The following is an 18,672-nucleotide window of genomic DNA, read 5'->3' on the forward strand; positions in this document are numbered from 1 at the left end:
TGGCCAAAATAATTGCGATCAACAATAATATCACGATATTTACCTATGGTTTAAAAAATAGCTGAATCTGCAGAAATGATAGGGATTGGGCAATTATTAAATATTCCTCTTCATTGTCTGCTGTAAATGTCATATTGAGTGAGTATTTAAAGGCACACTGCGTACAATTTTGGACTATACTGTTGTCATCAATACAAAACATGCAACTAATGAGCAGCTCGACACAGAAAATGCTATTACTGCAGTGGGTAATCAAAGAATGGATTTGGATGAGGAACTAACCTACTGAAATCTTAAATACTGCTGACTTTAGAGACGCACCCACTCCTGGTAAAGTTATCGGCGCTGGTTGTCTGATGGATTCAGCGATTATCTTCTAGCACGATAATCACGATCAATTAATTGTCGCATTTTTTATTGCGATTATCAATATTATTGTTTATCGTCCCATCCCTATGATGTGCTCACCATATTTTCGTGCTACATAATGTAATAAGACATAAGACCCAAACTCTAACCATAAGAGTCTTATGTCTTATTACATTATGTAGGGGGGCATGCCGCACTTGTTGGTCTTCCCTTATCGCCTTGGCACAATGCATTTACACGCTTTCAATCAAAACAGTTTCAGTCAGTGGCTGGGACCTTATTCCAGCTCGCGGGTTTTAGGTTTTGGACCGGTCCACATTCAGCATCTTATTCAGCCACTCTGGTTCTCGATTAGGTAGATTTAAGCGGTGTATACTTGCTGTAGCTCAATCAAATGCCTCAGGCTTATGGTGCGTTCCAGGCAACTGGATACTGGGAAATTTCCAGCATCCCGCTTGGAAAAATGCCACTGGAAGAGGTGATTACAATAATATGTAAACTCGGAGATGAACAGACTACTCCGAGTTCAGCTAATGAAGTTCAGAAGTTAATCTTTATTTTGACTTTTTTCGGGTCTAATTGTTAAACTAATAGTAGTAGTTTAGTAATAGTTTAAAGTTCAACATCCTTTGTCCATGTATTTGCCTCATCTCCTCTGCAGCTACCAGGGTTGCCAAAAAGTTTATACCAAAATACAACTACATAATATTAAAACTGGTATCTAAACTAAATGCTCATTTATCCCCATTTCTTACCTTTCGTACCTTTCATGACAAGCAAACAATTGGTAAAATAAATGGTTAAATAAGAAGCTTGACGATTGTACAATTACAATTATAGGCTCTGGGCACAGTAAGAGACAGGAGCTCGACAACTATACAATGTAAGGTAAGTTGCATTTTTGCACCGAGGTGATGAAATCGGTATTGAGTATTCAGTTATTTCTTGGAATCAAAATTGAGTTTGACATTTATCGTAGCCTACAGTATATTGACTTTCTGATTCTCTCTACAACACAACACTGTATCCATCTTCACTGCTGCCTCGCGCTGCTGCTGATGCTGTGGTCCCACTGTCTATGAACCTTTTCTTTCCTGCACTCAGATTGAAGTTGGTAATAGTTCAAAACTCAGACGCCATTTACTGTACTTTGTCACTGCAACAAGCAACAATGTACTGTTACTTACAGATCAGAGTCTTCTTCTTTGTATACCACAGTTTTGGCAGTGGATGTTCTGGTTCTTCTGCCCATCATCTTCCCAAGGCTTCAGAGGTAGGCTACACGTCATGAACTTCAAAAGATTATAATAGGGCTTGTATTTAACATGGATTGCCAACAAATATGAATAAAGCCAATATTGCTGTTATCTGCAACTATCAAAACATACCTGTCTTATTTTAGTTCTGGTCAATCGAAATGTCCCGCTTTCTCGAAAACAAACTAACTAGCATCACAGTAGGCTAACATACGTATTAAAGTGGCCGTATCCTTTATAGTCTCATTAATGTCTTGAACTGCAAAATCACAGATGTACCTCGTGTTGATATTGTTTGTGTAAGTTAATTTAGACCACTGTTCAAGTCCGAGTCTAATAGTAGCTTCAGATTTAGCCACCAGCAACATGGGAAGAGCCGCTTCCTGCAACACCACGCGCTCAGCCAATGAGCGGCCTCCAAAGTTATTACAGGAATATTCTGTTTATTTTTATTTTATGCGTTAGATTATTAAAGTTACTATGATGAAAACTCAACTGTAGAGGCCTCATCAGAAAAAGTTTAACCTGTGGCTTTGTTTTTTATTCATCTTTTATGATGTTGTGTATGAATGCTTGTGACTGTGAAACTGTGACAAGGTCATTTAGCTTCTTTTTTTTTAATTCAAAAATGAGTTTCAGCAAGTTTGTAAGATCATTTCACATTTTGAATTTGCATTAAAACTTAACTGCATTTCTCATTTTGAACACCTTTTTATTTAGAAGAATGAGCCAAAACATATGCAATAGAAAATGAATAAGAGACAAATGATAAGAGACACATGGCATCAGTTTTTGTGAACAACTTACTCCAGTTTAGGTCTGACCTCATTAATTATGGTATGGACTAGGCCTACTCTGGCCTTTCTCATGAGAAATGTAAACATTATAACATTTACTGAATGAATGTAACAAAAAAAGTAACACATTTACCATCTGAAGTGCACTGAGGAACCCTTTCCAGCATAAAATAGGCAACTGTATGTCACAAATACAGGCTATTGCACAGAAGACGAGATGATAATTTCAAGTACCAATCGGTTTAAAGGCACAATTAAATATAGTATATCTCCCAAAAAATCCCTGTTACATTTAAAATATTTACTCTTTATCAGCATAATTCTTAGCCTGGCCAGCCACTCATAATTGTCAGGCTTTGCTGTTATGCTTTGGCAAAACTACGTCCCCAGCCGTATCATTTTCAATGATTTCCTCTGAACTGAGAAACAAACATAAATAGCAAACCATATTCACTCTACACATTTAGGACAGAAGTACATTATTGAAAAACTGATATCACACAAATGTGTGACTTTTGACCTTTTAGTCACTAGTATTGACCATTGAAGTGCAAATCTTACAAGTACAAAAACAATTGAAAGCTAATATTCTGTGCGTTTTCAGGAGAAAAGGTAGAAAGCTGTAGTTTGTAAAATATGAATATATGATCCCACATGCTCCTCTTATGAACTGTTTGACTTCTTCCAGTTCCATAATTATTTGCGCCCTCCTTTCAGGCTGCTGATGTAGTCTTTGACTGTGCTCTCAATATTAGGGACTTGAAAGTTCTGAGCAGCATAGATTCCTGTACATGTTCCAGCGACAACACCCATCAACGCAGAAGACCGCAATCTGGCAACAATGTACCCAGCCATAAATCCTTTGAGGAAAGGAGAGGCGAGAAAACTACCTCCCTGAAAGAACAGAAACAATGAGAGGAGGCAATAGTCACAACAGCAATGATCTCTACCATACACTACAGTATAAACAACAACTCACAGGAGGAACACCAGCTTGAATCTCATCTTCCATTCGTCTTTGGATATCCTCAAGCTGGTCTTTGAGCTCCACCAGATCTTTAAGCTGGTTCAGGGGGTTCTGGAAGAAAACATGCACAAACTGTCAGTGTGGTTTGCCACCGTGAGAAATTGCAACATTGTGATCAAACGCTTACAAATGAAGTCGCTAACCTTTTGGCTCATATTAGCACAACAAAATTCATATTGTGATCAAATGTTGTGATACAATGTTGTGGCTTTTGTTTTAGCAAAGTTGTAGCCATTTACTAAGCTAGGCTAATGCAATAGTTCACAGTTTGGAATTCAGTCCATAAGCTCCGGGTGAATAAAGCGGATTTAACACACGAGTAAATACTGTCCTTTACCGACATATCTCTGTATAGACACATTATGTTGATGTTAAAGCTAAAAGTTATGAACGCCGACCTTGTCATTTGCCATGTCTGTAGAGCTCGAACAGCAGCTTCTTCCTCTGATGATCTGTAGTCTGATTTACTTGTGTACTTGGCGCCCCCAACGGGAGTTATTACGCACGGGATGGACGACTCGACAAGGGTGCGTGGCTCTGTAAAACAGCAGCTTTTTATGATATGCATCAGATTAATTAGTTGCAACATTTCAATGGTGGCCAAGGGTATTGCAAAGGCTTAAAGTACTAACGAATGGAGAAGCATGACAGAAGCTCACAAATGAACCCTAATTAGCCTACAAAATGACTGGATCGCGCTAACTTGCAGCTCCACGGTGCAGTGAGTTATTTAGGCTTGGAACAGAAATGCCAGCTCTGTGTTAAGGCTTTATACTTGTGTAAAACTTATACAATTGTCATTGTCAAAAGTACCATACCGTCTGTGCCGATTTATGCCAACTCAGCAAGAATGAGGACCAACAAGCTCCCCTTAGGGCCTCACTTTGGGCATCTCTGGGCCAGAGAGAAAACAAAGAAAAACAACTTCACACTTGGGTTCTTTTCAGCATTTATTTATTTCTTTAAAGAAGGGGTATTATGCTTTTTTTCAATCACATAGCACCAGTCTATAGCACACTACAATGATGACCAAACCTTCTGTTGGTCTGTAAATGCAGTAAATTAGAATAACTGCCTTGTATAAAATTGCTCTCTCAAAATGGCTGTAGCGAATGTCTTGAAATAGGCCTCTGTCTCTTTAAGAACCTCTGATCCTTTCCAACACGCCCCCTCCACAAGCTGTCTGTGGAATCAGTGGTTCTGCTGAGGAGCAGTGGTTGGTTACTCGGCTGGTGATGAAAGGTCGGAGGCGTCTCCAGGAGGTGGGGGGCGTTCAGGCAAACCTATCCCTAAAATGGCTGCCATCAGAGTTTTTACAGATTACTCAAAAATACGTGAATGTGCCAAGGCAACACTTCAGGCATGTTTTTAATGAGGGAATGACAGAATAACATGATGTAAAGCTTGAAAAAGTCGATTTTGCATAATACCCCCCCTTTAAGAATTTGCTGGTAGAATCTTAAAGCTGAAAAGTTAAGGAGCATAAGGATAAATATGCCACTTGTCTCAAATCACTCAGTCTTGTACTTTAAATATCTTACTGTAGGTATAAAATATGGGATTTGTTATAATTTTTTATTCTTAACTCCACAGGGCTTCACGCTTTTAATCCTCTCATTTGGTTGGACAAAGGCATTAACCTGTCCTCATTAAAACTCATGTTGGTGAAAGAAGGCAGTCTTCACAGGAACGTCCCCTGGCTGGTCTGCAGCCTGCTGGAGCCATTGACGACTAAATGGAGGTAAGGTGTGCCTGCTCCTCTGCTGTTGATCATTATTGATTTTGGCTGTGTGCATTTGGCTGACGACTGTTTGGATGCCACCCGTTAGTTAAGGTCATGGAGGCATATAGCGCAGTCATTACAGTAATGTGTTTTTGGACTTATGCACATTCATATTATTCAAAGGGATGAAGTTTTGTCTGCAAGAAATAAACCTGATAAAAGCTTCCAGATAGTTCAGTAAGGAATATTTAACATTTTAAACATGAGAACCATGCATTACGATAATAAATATGGTATGTTTTACAGTGTTAAATGCATATTTTGTATATTCAGATTTGTTGGTTGTTTGTATTTTGATGAAAAAAGTAATGAAGTATATTTTGAAAGATTGCAAAGAAGAAGGGCTATTGTGGGAAAAATTGTCTTGAAAATGGTTTATATTGGTAGTGTGGATACAAGCTGACTGTAAAGGACTGATAAATGTGCTCTTGAGGTTCTTTGCCTGGAGCTGCCACCGCCGGCTCTCCTTATGCATCCCTGCTTGGATGTGTGTGTCTTGTGACTATAATCCAAAGTCATGTATTTTGTTGGTTTATACATTGATTGTGCTTGCCTTACTTAATCATGTTCAATGTTTATATCATTTATTTTAGTTCACTCACTTAATCTTCAAATCCTTCATAACCGGCATTGTTCATCTGTTTGGAGAAGTTGCATATTTAATTAACGTTATTGCTGTCTGTTCAGACTTTTTGAGAGGGTATCCACTCTTGGCTATGTAGTGCTGCGCTTAATGGATGAATATGGAACAAAGTCATGCTTACAGGTTTGGAGGGACAAGAATACTTTGAATAATAATACCTTTAATTTGTAAAGCACTTTACATGAAATCTCAAAGAACAGACTTTGAACATACAATTCAAATTATATCACAAATGCGAGTGACTCAGCCTTTTATGTGGAGGGCTGGGTACCATTATAATGTACCAGTGTGGTTATAACATTAAGGTACTACTAGTATAGACATGAAAAATGGTGCTGAAAACCGGAACCATAGAATTTAATAATGAATAATTATCGTTCATTTATCGATGCTGTAAACCAAGTACTGTTAATTTACTTGTATAAAAAGATAGTTAACGGCCCTAATTAGGTGTAAAGATGATTAATTTCATTGTCTAGAATTCAAATGTGTGCATACATTTCCACATGAAACAAAGTCTGAAATAATAATGTTGGATACAGGCTGTACCCAGGGCACTGTGGCCCTTTACTCGCATGTGCATGAATTCATTAGTGTAATGGCTGTCCAGGCTAAACCTGAAGTTTATGACCATGGGCGTTGCAATCATTTTTCTTGTTTTATCATTCTGAATAGTTGTGACACACTGTTGCCTGAGTCATTAATAGATGTGCTGGTTGTGTTTTTTATTTAAAGAGCTTCTTGTTTCTTGCGGAGAGGATATCATTGGGTGCACAACTAAAGCCTATTCTTTGGATATACTGGCTCTGTGCCATGCACTAATTAGATCTTTGGTACTTCGGTGGCTACATGGATACATGGATTTTCAGGTTCATTTGCAAATGCTAATTATTTAGTTGTGAGGATTCTTATAGAGACAGACAGAGGGAAGAGTACATTGTAATTCCCAGGCAAAAGCCAATTATACTTGTTAGGCTCTGTTGCTTCTTAGGCACAGGACGTCTCTAGGTAGAGACAGAGGGGCACTGCAGCGTCACTGCACCACTCTGCCAGGAGCCAAGATCTGTTTCTGTGCAGTGCATGTATGTGTGTATGGAATGGATGTATGGATCAGAGTGTGCATTGTTCTCTGAGACTTAATGATTAGAGAGGAGCAAGTGAAGATAAATGTATTGTTGCAAGAGAAGAGTAAATGAAACTTATTTACCCAGTGGTGGTTTGGCGTCGCAGTGGTTAGCCTGCTTCCATCACAGCAAGAAAATCCTGGGTTTGAACCTATGGGGCTTTTCTGTGGAGACATTTCCTGTCTCAATATTTCCTCTAGGTATTCTCTGATCTCCTCTACAAAAAACACAGACACAGGTGTGTCCAGGGTCTCCACTGGAGCCAGGACTTCCCTGAAAAAGAGATTCTCATTCTCATTGGTTAAGTAAAGGTCAATGAAATGAACATGAAGACACAAATACACACAATAAAGACACAATATAACTTTGCTTTCTCTTTAAATAGGACTTTTCTGTCCCAGTGAAGTGTAGTGCCTGGGACAGTGTTAACGGTAATTGAAACATCAGTCTTTAGACACTAAACAATTCACTTTTAATTCAAGTTTAAATTAAAAATGCAATTAAAATGAAATATGTGGCTTGCATCAGTCCAAATGCTTTTTCTTTAACTTGTATTACACTGTTCAATTATTATTCTATGCACACATTTTTTCTTGATGGATAAAAGGTTTTATCTTATTCAGTTGGCCGTGTGCCCAGTGGCCCATAAAGCCTCTCTGCTGTACATGAGTGCATTAAATCTGCTCCTGTTCCATGCAAAGTTATGTGTAGCTTTCAAAGCTTATTTTAGAGTTAGTCCAGTCGCTCAACAGTGTGCGTTTTAAACGGGGTCTTCCCTCCTCAGCGCTGCATCAGCTCTCTCTCCTTCTACATCTTTCTCTCTCCTCCCATCTCCAGCCTCACCTCCCCTTAGTGCCACACACACGCACACACTGGGGAAGCCTGAGTGAGGAAGTCCTGGTCACAGTCAGTGGTCTCCCTTGTTTGAGAGATCGGATCTAATATCAGATTTAAAGCGCTTACATGAGTTGGTCATGAGCTTTAATGAAGATTCGATCTGTTTTTTTCAACATCTACAGCGGTCTGAAGATTGTCTGATGGAGGATTTCTTTTAGCTTCAGGACATCTGTTAAGAGAGGTGAAGAAAAATTAACAATTATTTATGATGTTACGTTTAATTGAAAAATGCATGTCTTTTGGATTTGAACAAAATGATTTAAAGGCAATGCATCTTTTTGTTTGGGTTAATTCCAGCTCAGATAAAAGAACATTCAGATTTTAGACGCTCGGTAACCAAAATGTTCTGTCTGTAATGGCCGTAAAAAGTAAGAAGCACAACCAATTTTGTGTTCCAACAAGAACTTTGTTTCACTGAGAGGATCAACAAAGATTGATAATCCAGTGGTCTTGGACTGCTCCCAGATGGAGGTGCGTGTGTCCCGCGCTCAAATAGCTCTGGCCCCCGGGGTTCAGGGGTTAGGATTTGGGACCCCTGTAGCCGTCAGCTCCATCATCTCAGCAGTGCAGCAGCAGGACTACTCCGCCAGCGTGTGGCTGCGCAGGAGGGACAAACTGGAACATGTAAGTGTGACACAGCACAGTGTGGCAAACAGGAGAGTCAAGTGTGCATGAGCAGTTAGTGCGTGTGCTTTATCTTTGTATCTGTTCTGATGTTTCACTAACCAAAGAGGTGAATGCTGGGATTGTCATTTATTTTATAGCAGTAAAATGTGTTTTACAGTTTTACTTGTTTTACTCACTCTTCTGATTTGGACCTGATGTGGCATTGGATCAATACGTTTTCATATCTTTATTTCTCTCAGCGGACTTCAGTTCTTGTTCTTGTATCAAATAGTGTGCACTGTGGCGTGTCTCTTTGTGCCATTTGTGTAATCTTGTATTGTGGAATTATTTATATCTATTTTGTTAAAGTTCACCCCTCGAAAAGTTTCAAATTAATATTAAATGTGGATCTTTTATTGTTTTTGACCAGAGAAAGTATGTTGCAAAGTGCTGGTATGTACTTTGTTAAAACCAGTCATGCATTGCTTGTTAATAAAAGTGGGATGACCTGGAATTAATTTACTTAAAGGGACTATACAGAGTTTAAAAATGTTAAAATTATGTATTTTCCTCCCCCTACATGTTCCAGCCATGTCCTAATGTGTAAAATGAGCTCAGACCTGTTCACCACAACTGCCTCTAAAATCCTGCACTCACTCAAAAAGGTGTTAATTCGGTTCCCAAGTGCCGTCATGCACGAGCGTCATATAGAAGCTGCAGTTGCGCATAAGACCTGAGGTGGCAGTAGTGAGCATAAAATGACAAACTTGCATCTAGCCCCTTCAAATTTGAGCAGGAGTCAGAATTGAACAGTAAAATGGTTAACATCGATGTTTGTATTCATTTACTACGAGTTACTAAGTTTCTCAACCATAAATATTATAATTAAAATTGCCCAAATTGACTAGCCAGGGTATTGTGATAAAATCCAAATCATCAACAAAAAGTGGAACAATCGGCTGTGATCTTGCTGGATGAGCTTATGGTAAGGAATAGACTTGAAGGAAAACGTCTTCTGTTGATTTTCACTGTATTTGACAGTATGACACTGTTAGTATGAACTTTTATTTATCTCAAGGAGCTTGACAAACTGTCTTTCTCTACAGACACGGTCATTGCAAAGGTGCTCGGGAGGCTAATCTGAATTCAAACCAGTGCTTGTAGAGAAAAGAGATTAGGCATGAGAGAAAGAGAAGGAACTGTTGTGTGCTGAATATTTGATGCTGCAGACGCACAGTGCCGTGGCCTGGGAGCTGTCTGCTGCTGAACCAATGAGACTGATGAATCAGCATTTCACGCATGGCATGACTTGAGGCAAGAGTATTCTTTGAATGCTATAGTTACTGGAGAAGATATTGTTTGTAACAGTATTATTTTTAAACTGATTTAGTTCAGGTTAACAATAAATATTTGAATTAGCTTATGTGTAAGTTTGTTGAGTTCCTACCATACCATCCACAGCCTATTATGGCGCCCAGGGTTTTCGATTTTTAGAGAGGACAGTACTGATGTGATGTATAGACTTGGGTCTGGTTTGATATTGCACTAATTACAGCCTGCAGTTTTCCCACAAACTCCTGCAGGTTTAAAATGTACTATTGGGTTACTTTTTTTGAAAATCAATAATGATAAAAAAAAATTGGCTGAAATATGCTCTTGTTATTTGTTGCCTTTGTCCATGAAAAACAGATTTCTTCACAATTGGGAAAATGAGTGACCCTGAATGCAGCAAGCAGTCCAAAATATAGGGGTTACCAAGTTACCAAGTTATTTCTATTTTTTATTCAAGGTTACCAGAAATGATGGACGTAAATGGGGTCAACTTATAGTCTATTTGGTTGGGACAGTGCATGGCAATGACTCATGCATGTAAACATGCCATGCCGCATTGTAGCCTTGGGCTAATTTGCTTCCGTTATCCCACACTCACACTCAACAGACTCTCATTCATCCAGACCTATCGTACATGTTTTTAGTGGTGGGGAAACCGGAGTACCTGGAGGAAACCTGCACAGACAAGGGGAGAACATGCAAGCTCCACACAGAAAGGCCCCGTCCAGGTGGGAATCGAACCTGGGACCTTCCAGCTGTGCTGCCATGCCGCTCGGTAGCTGACACGACATACAAGTATATAGCGCTCTTCCACCTACATTATGCATTCAAAGCGCTTTACAGCAAGTAACAAGTTTGGGCAAGGTGTCTTGCAAAGACTCAATGACAGTATACCTGCACACCCGACCTTCTGATCGTGTGATGACCCGCTCCATCATCTGTGCCACTGTCGACCAAAGTGCACAGGATCATCAGATAAGATAGGACTTTATTGATCCCACAATGCAGAAATGGACTCGTGCACATCAGTGATACACTCTGTACAGGAGCTGTTCTTCACTGCCTTCTGTGAGAATCTGCATGTTGTTAATCACTCCTCATCCAACTTGGCGTATGTGTGTTTCCAGCACAAATAAGCTGTTGTTGTTACGCCAGCGAGAGAACAAAGTCCCCATTTACTTCTTCTGTCCGCTGTTTGCCGTGAGCAGTGAAATTTTACAAAGAGTGTGATTAGTTAATTTGACACGTTTCAGCAGAAGCAGTAGGTGAGATACCTGTCTGTGCTGGATAAACGACAGCAGAGGAGAATGAGCTTGCATAATGAAACATAGTGTGCCACTGTTCCAGCATTGGATGGATTTCTGTTGTTTGAATACAGTTAAAAAGCTTTTACAAAGAATGACGCATCCTTTCATATGGTAACCCTCTGTAAATGTCAGAGAAGCCAGACACACAAGTAAACGGATGTCATTGGCCCTAAGCTCACTATCTATTTAGTCTGATGCCTGTGCTCGATAAGTGCTATCCATTAAAGTGACGCCCGGGGTGCTGTTGCCTGCTGACAGCCTGGCACCAGCGCAGCTTCTGCTACAGGCCCTGGCATTAATTAAACTTTTCTTTTCCTAACGGTGTCCATTACAAGGTGAAGTGTGTATCACTGTGTCACTTATTTTGCAGCATCAGCACAAACTCCAAAATTCACTGACCAGCTTGATTTTCAAGTTAGCTTCACTCAAACTTATCTTGTTAACAGTAATGAGGGCATGTGGGATTATTTGGTACTGTGTTATTTCCAAATGCATTAAATCTGTTTCTCCAGTTGCCTTAAATTTAAATGTTAGTTTTTTACAAGATTGAAATACTTGAAAAATACTAAACTAGAAAATGGCAGTAAATAAGAATAATCAAACTTAAATATTGCTAAAACTATCTTACTGCAATATTTCATTAAATAATTCAATACACTATGTTCCATCCAACTAAAACAAAATTATATTAAAAAAAAAAAAAAGAAGTAAATAAGGGCCTAAACATTGCATTTAGACTGTTTCTCCAGAAGAGGGAGCTAGTTTATTGTTTCAGAAATACCAATACCCTCAAAACTTCTTTGGGTAGGGCTGGGTACCATAAAAAATTGGGTTTATGCTACTGTACCGCAACATACTTCCCTGTACTTCATTCGTTATCTCGAACCATAAAACAGAGAGACAATGTTCATTTATTCTGTAAAATACAATTACTCTTCCTTTTTCTTTGGTGCTGCTTCAGGACTCACTAGGAATCAAAACTTGGTATCTAATGTCTGATACTGTTTTCATTATAGTTGTGATGACGGATTTAGATTTTTTTTCAAAGGTTTCATGATATATATATATTCTTTAGTATATGATCCGAAGAGCAGGGTTGGCAGGTTTTATGCATGAAAAAGTACCTAGGAGATAAAAGATGTGGGTGTTTACCACAATATATGCATCCTTTCGCTATTTGCTGAGTCAACAACAAACAGCTGAAGTAAGAATGTAGAGCAGTGGACAGATTATGTCCACACGTACTTCAGCCACTAGGGGTCAGTACAGGATTCTGGTAGGAACTGTAATGCTTATCCTTTGGGGGTCTGTGCTGTTTGAAGTTGTTTGGATGTCAAATACCATGTTTTCAGTCAATTGTCCTGTTTGTAAATTGCAGTTCATCACCGTAGTGGGGGCTCTTTTGTAAATGTTGTGTGAGTGTTTGTCAGTGATGAGTGCATCTGCTCTCTCGCTGTAATTACAGTCAGAATCCTGTCTCCACTCTCTCAGATGGACTGGTGAAATGGTTCCAGCCACATGAGCATTTGCTGAAGCAAATCTCCATCTGGTGCAGAGTTTGGGGTAAAATGACATGGAACAGCTGGTCTTGTTTGTAAGGGGAGCCACTTCCCAGTCTGTCACCCTCTGACAGCAAAACCCACTGAGGCTTTGGTGAGCTCTTTAAAGCAGACGGAGCTGGTGTTGTTTAAGACAAGACTCCGAATGTGTTTAGTCATGCTGCAGTACACGTGCTACATGTACCTCCAACAATGACATGTTTAAGCATCACTAGTATTCAGTGTATGAAGTTTGCCTCTCACAGAAAATGTTCTACTAAATTGAGCGTGTTGTCATCGGTCTTCTAATCTCCTTAGTCTGTGGTCACAATATCCTCCGCCACTGTTGCAGTTTACTTTTGAGGATAATGTTTGAAAATGTGACTTGACATCAGGGAGTCGCTTTGTCATTTAAGTCACTCCAGTCTTTGTTCAGGAGGCTTCAGTGGGACATGGCCTATAGTTCTCACACAGGATCTGACCCAATTCAGGACTTTTGTGGACAATAACTATTACTTGGTTCGAGCATTTGGAATTGTTGTTTCAAGTTTGCTTTTACATGGTCCATGTATGAGCTGATTGATCTAATAACCATTGAACTCAAGTGAGACTGCCACGTTTGTTCAATACAGAACCCAATTATAAATTACATTAGAGGGAATTGATAGACGCGCTGCAATAGTTGGTGTACTTTACTCTATCTCACTATTACTGTGCATTCCTAAGTCTAACAATGTATGATTTACTTGCTGCCTTCTTTAGGGCCTTATAGAGCTATATAAAGTGGACATTTTGAAACCATTAACCGTCTTAGTTGCCCATTGGCCCTTATATGGGAGCACTGCTTGCAGGCTATATTTTATTGTGTTTATAGGCCTTTATAGCCAGCACTGCAGCAGTCATAAAACAATACATAAAAATAATACATAATGAATAAGCAACAACCTGAATGTCCACATGATAACCCCTTTCAAAGACCAGCTGTGTCCGCGCTGCTGTTGTGAAGTACATTTTCTACGTTAATGATTCTACTCACTGTACCCCTCAGAAGGCACGTGGCTTTGTATCTCCACCTGTTTTCATGCAACAGCACTCTCTGTTGGATCCGGCGCATCGGTACAGTGCTGCAGGGCAGACTGACTTTAAAGATTTACTACCTCTTTTTCTACTTCTCTACGGCACCACCGCTGCATACTAATGTGCAAAAGACAGGAAAAAATTAAGGAGTAGTGGGAGTAGTGCCTAAATTCACTCTCAGTTATTACAGTTGCAGGATGAGCCGTTTTTTTTTTTCGCAGTGCCCCATATCTTTGGGATAGGAATCTGAGTGCCAGTGCAGTGGAAACAACCCAATTGTCAGTGTGTGCACTTTTATATACGCGTGTGTATAGTAAATGTGCTGACCATAAATGCAAAAAAAGAAAGAAAGAAAAATAGATCAATGGGCCCAGTGCTACACAATACATCACTGACTATATATGATCTATGACTGTACAGTAGGAGCTTGTTAAAAGTGCAGGGGCGCTCTGTATCAGCGTTTCAAACAATGGCCCCGGCAATAATTAGCCGTGTGTAATGCATTCTATAATTACAGCCTTGTGTAAACCAGGAAGAATGGGATCGCCCCTCACCATCTATATGCTGCATATTTACCCTTTGCTTCTCTGTCTGTATACGAGGGTAATATGAGCTTTCTATTATAAAAAGGGAGAGGAGAGCAGGGAGGGGCAAGGGTGGAACACACGATATGAGGAGACAAGTGAGAGAGGATGGAAGGAGGCAGGACTTATAAAGCTGGAGGCACACAGAAGAAAGTAAGTATATAGATAGGCAGATATCCAGATAACCATAGATAGATAGATAGATAGATAGATAGATAGATAGATAGATAGATAGATAGATAGATTGATAGATTGATAGATAGATAGATAGATAGATAGATAGATAGATAGATAGATAGATAGATAGATAGATAGATAGATAGATAGATAGATAGATAGATAGATAGGCTTTTACTTAAGACTTTCTAAAGACTATAAGAATTACACATAATTTTCTGGGTGAATAATTTGTACTAGTTTTACATTTATCTTTTCATCCACAAGAAGCACTCTTCAGACTGAAATTTCACCTTGTCATTACCTTTTATTCAGTGTAGAGATACCTACAGTGTAGCCCAGTCCCGCACAGCATCACTCCTACATCTTGGCTCCGGCTTTCCGTTCATTCAACGTGGAGCCGATCCAAACACTTCAGACAGCGAGACTGCGGAGAGCGGCACACTTTCCCTCCCTCTGGCTCTGAGCAGCAGGGAGGAAGAAGGCAGAGCTCAGCCGACCGGACTGCACGCCCCAGCGTAAGCACATGTGTCTCAGAGTGGACAGCCAAACGAGGGACGCATCATGAAGGTAAGACGCTCCCACAGAGTATGCGGCGCGCCTTGCCAGTTGTGTGATTAAGAAGCCGACTGGGCGATTTGCCAAGAACATGTGTGGTTTAATTAATGCTGCGACTTGTGTTACTTGGAATGATGAGCGGTGCGATGCCGGGGAGAAGTGTCCTGGTGTGTACTTGTGGTCAGGCTGTGGAGTACTGTCTTGTTCCCGATCAGCGTTGAAGTGATAATGTGCTTCTGAAAGGTGTCAGGTGTTCAGGCTGTTCTCCGACTACTGCTGCTGCCGCCGATTCACACCCAAGTGCCTCTCTCTTATTGACTGTCTGCATGTGCTTGGATGTAGCGGAGATGAAAAGAAAAGATGATGTAACGTTTCGCTCAACTATAAGAAGTAGTTTGAGAGATTAGTGAAATCTTTGACATCCCCATCTGCAGTGAAATTCCCTCATAACTTTGGATCTCTTATGAATAGTGCCAGAGCGTCAGTATAGTATAGTATATATAATGTGTATTTATTTATTTTGTATCTGTACTGTATAATGTCTAACATAACTGGAAAATTATCAAAACCAATCCTAATTTTTTCATGTGTTTTCAATAGGGATAGCATAGGGCTTACACATAGAAAATGTTAAGCAAATTGAATTCAGAAATTGAATTTTTTTTTTATGGATACAATACTAAATCATCAGTTCTAGCTTCATCCATTTTCACTCTTTCAGTCTGTTTCTCAGCATGTATTCATTTTGATTTCATATACAAAGTTTAAGTTTTAGAAAATCCAACCTCATACTGCGTCTTTGGGCCAAACCACACACATGTCTGTTGTGTGATGTTGTTCAGTGTCACAGTCCACCTGAGACTTTATTCCACCTTCTCTGCTGTTTTAGTTCCCTCTGGCTCTCTGGGATTATTTCTCTCAATCTCTGTCTCATTCTCCCTCCGCCTCCCATTAGTCTTTTAGGCTGACTGCACACAGACGTGCATGGCCAAGTTGGACCCTTCTGCGCCCAGACATTTGGCTGCTCTACTGTCTGGGTGTAAAGAAGAATAAGACTGCAATGTCAGCCTCCAATCCATTCTGAATTGTTTTTTTCTTTAAATGTCAGAGAACCTCAATAAAGTGTTGCTTTTGTAATTCTGCTCACTCACGCCGGGATGTGTGTGAAGAGCCAACAGACTCTGGTGCTTGTGGAAACAGAACCCAAAACACCTGAAATAGTATCCATGGCAACATAACTCTTGCTTTGATAAAGGCACCGGGGCAGATGCAAGGACGAACATTGATGACATGGGAAATGTGAGACAGACGTACTCATACTATAAAAAGGTTTCCCAATCCAACTATGTTTATGGAGCACTTTTAAAAAACAACATAATCGACCAAAGTGCTGTTCAAGACAAACAACATAAAAGAAACAGAACAGTACAAAAGTCATCTCTCAGCTAGATTCTAACACCATGGAGAAAAGGCGTTTTTTTTTTTTTTTGTGTCATGTCATGTAAATATATCGGCTTAGGGGCTTCCGGTGCCTCAAATTTTTTCAGCAGGCCCATAATCTGTTTGTGGACGAGATCCTAAGTGTCTTTTATAGCTTTTTAGCTTTATGTTAAATGTTTAATGTTGCACGTTTGCAGCAAAGAAAATTCCTAGTTTGGGAACCTGTTCACTAACAATGGCAATAAAACCTATTCTGATTCTGATCTATGTTTCCTTCTGTCCCCTGTCTGCTGGTATGTCCCATAGCACCCATAGTGTATGTTGACGCCTCATTTGCCTTCTATGCTTCCCATTTATAGAACTTTCTACTACTACTAAAGTATTTTCTTTTGAATAAAGTGTATAATTGGTTTATACACTTATGTGATTGTTACTTGATTGTTGCTTGAAATGTTTTAGCGGTTTTGCCTAAAATGGTCTGATCTTTATAAAAATCAGAGGAATGAGTAAACAGTGTCTGCTTAAACTAATACCACCCAAACATTTACATTTCATCATATTTTTATTGTCCATAACATGTAAACATTCACAGGAGAGGGAAGATTAAGTGAGTACACCGCCTGAATCTCACTTAACTGCAACAGTTTTGTAAAGAGGAATGGTCCAAGATTCATCCTGAATAGTTTCGGAGGAACACACAACATCATGTACAGTATGTAGGAAAAATGGAACAGCACTCTTGGACCATTTCTCTTTACAAAACTGTTGCAGTTCAGCGAGATTCCTGGGTTCACTTACTTTTTACTCCCTGTCCTGTGAATGTTTACATGTTATGGCCAATAAAAAATGTGATAAAATGTAAATGTTTGGGTGGTATTAGTTTAAGCAAACACTGTTTACGATTTTATTAAAGATCAGACCACATTTTTTAGGCAGAAATGTAAGAAATTCCACGGTGTACTCACTTTTTCCTCCCACTGTATATATTTTGTTGGAGAAAACTGATGTGAAGTGGATTTTTGTATATACATAACTGTTTTAGATTTTGAAGCTAGCAACTAGAGGTGCATTGAGACTCCTAATCTAGAACATCTACTAACATCTACTAACATCTTCTATCACACTCATTTTATCCCATATGAAGGTTATTGTCAAATGCAGAGCCTTAAACTAGAAACAGCCTCACAAAATCCGCATCAAGCATCATTCACTGTAATTGCACTTTCACGGAGACAGATCGAGTGCAAACTGCAAATTCATCTGATTATAATGGGAAATGCAACCAACCTAAGCCAGCGAGGGATGTATATGTTTTGTCGGTCTTAGACTTAGGCAACCGCTGACAACTCATACTTCAAAGAGGGCTGAAGAAAGTCCCTGTGTGTGCTTGCGATCAGATAAATATGGAAGAGGATGGAGAGGAGTGTTAATATGCGATTGGGCTAGGAGTGGGTCTTTCGCTCAAGAGCTCAAGTACAGTACACAGTGTAACAGTAACAGATTAATCCTCTCTTTTTTTTTATTGACGAGTCTGAAAGCTCGCGCTCTGAGTGTGCCGAGTTAGTCACACACTGGGCAGGCTCAGGTTGTTGCTGAATGCGATCACAGATGCGCTAGTCTAGTGAGAGCAGTAAAATGTATTATGTATTGGAGAAAACAAATAGCGCTCCAGATTGTGTTTTGGCAGATGGATTTTGATAGACAAATGGGATTAATCATCACATTTAAATAATGACTAACAATGAGTAAGACACGTTTTAAGGAGACCTGTTGATCGTGCAAACACTGCGTGGACATGGAAAGAGTTGGATTTCAAATATTATCCAAAACCTAAAAAGACTCATTGACTACAGTGTATTGAGTATTGGTGATTCAAAAGCCTGTGACCAAAATATGACCATATTTATTTTTCTTTGGTTCTAGGTTCTATTGTTATTGCAATTTGTGAACACAGCCCTAGTTTTGTCATTATTTCCCAATTGATTTCCAGCCTCATTTTGGACCTGATTTTGTATTTTGATTAGTCCTGTTTTGACATCATTTACAGGAAAAAAAAATCATGAGACATACCATATTTAAATGGTTTTGTAAAATGTTGCTATATTTAAGACAGTTAGTGAATATCCCTTTTTTTTCCTATCATGAAGCTGTTTTTGG

At 39.5% G+C, this 18,672-nt stretch overlaps 3 protein-coding genes across 5 annotated transcripts in view; 1 reads left to right on the top strand and 2 right to left on the bottom strand.

Annotated features, from left to right (window-relative positions):
- Positions 1-1,942, bottom strand: part of srbd1 (S1 RNA binding domain 1) — a 34,181-nt gene extending 32,239 nt beyond the window's left edge. The window contains exons 1-2 of the mRNA XM_079559536.1: positions 1,758-1,942; positions 1,557-1,661 (exon numbers count right to left, since the gene is read on the bottom strand). Coding sequence (XP_079415662.1) covers positions 1,557-1,624 — 68 coding nt within the window. The 5' untranslated portion in view covers positions 1,625-1,661; positions 1,758-1,942. The remainder of the gene's footprint in view (positions 1-1,556; positions 1,662-1,757) is intronic.
- Positions 1,943-2,744: 802 nt separating this feature from the next.
- Positions 2,745-3,965, bottom strand: LOC306965936 (SLC35A4 upstream microprotein-like). The gene is made up of 3 exons (XM_079560545.1): positions 3,848-3,965; positions 3,402-3,500; positions 2,745-3,316 (listed from the first exon to the last, which is right to left on the bottom strand). Exons 1-3 carry the CDS (start codon positions 3,860-3,862, stop codon positions 3,119-3,121), a joined length of 312 nt encoding a protein of 103 aa, XP_079416671.1. The 5' UTR covers positions 3,863-3,965; the 3' UTR covers positions 2,745-3,118.
- A 1,160-nt stretch (positions 3,966-5,125) lies between these two features.
- The window catches only part of LOC306965935 (inactive phospholipase D5-like), a 60,542-nt gene continuing 46,995 nt past the window's right edge, over positions 5,126-18,672 (top strand). The window contains exon 1 of one of the 3 annotated variants that reach the window (XM_079560544.1): positions 5,126-5,190. In XM_079560544.1, coding sequence (XP_079416670.1) covers positions 5,185-5,190 — 6 coding nt within the window. In that variant the 5' untranslated portion in view covers positions 5,126-5,184. Of the gene's footprint in view, positions 5,191-8,143; positions 8,521-14,738; positions 15,088-18,672 lie in introns of those variants that run through there. The other 2 variants (XM_079560542.1, XM_079560543.1) reach the window with 2 other exon arrangements.

The sequence above is a fragment of the Gobius niger genome, assembly GCF_951799975.1.
Source record: "Gobius niger genome assembly, chromosome: 7".
NCBI lineage: Eukaryota > Metazoa > Chordata > Actinopteri > Gobiiformes > Gobiidae > Gobius > Gobius niger.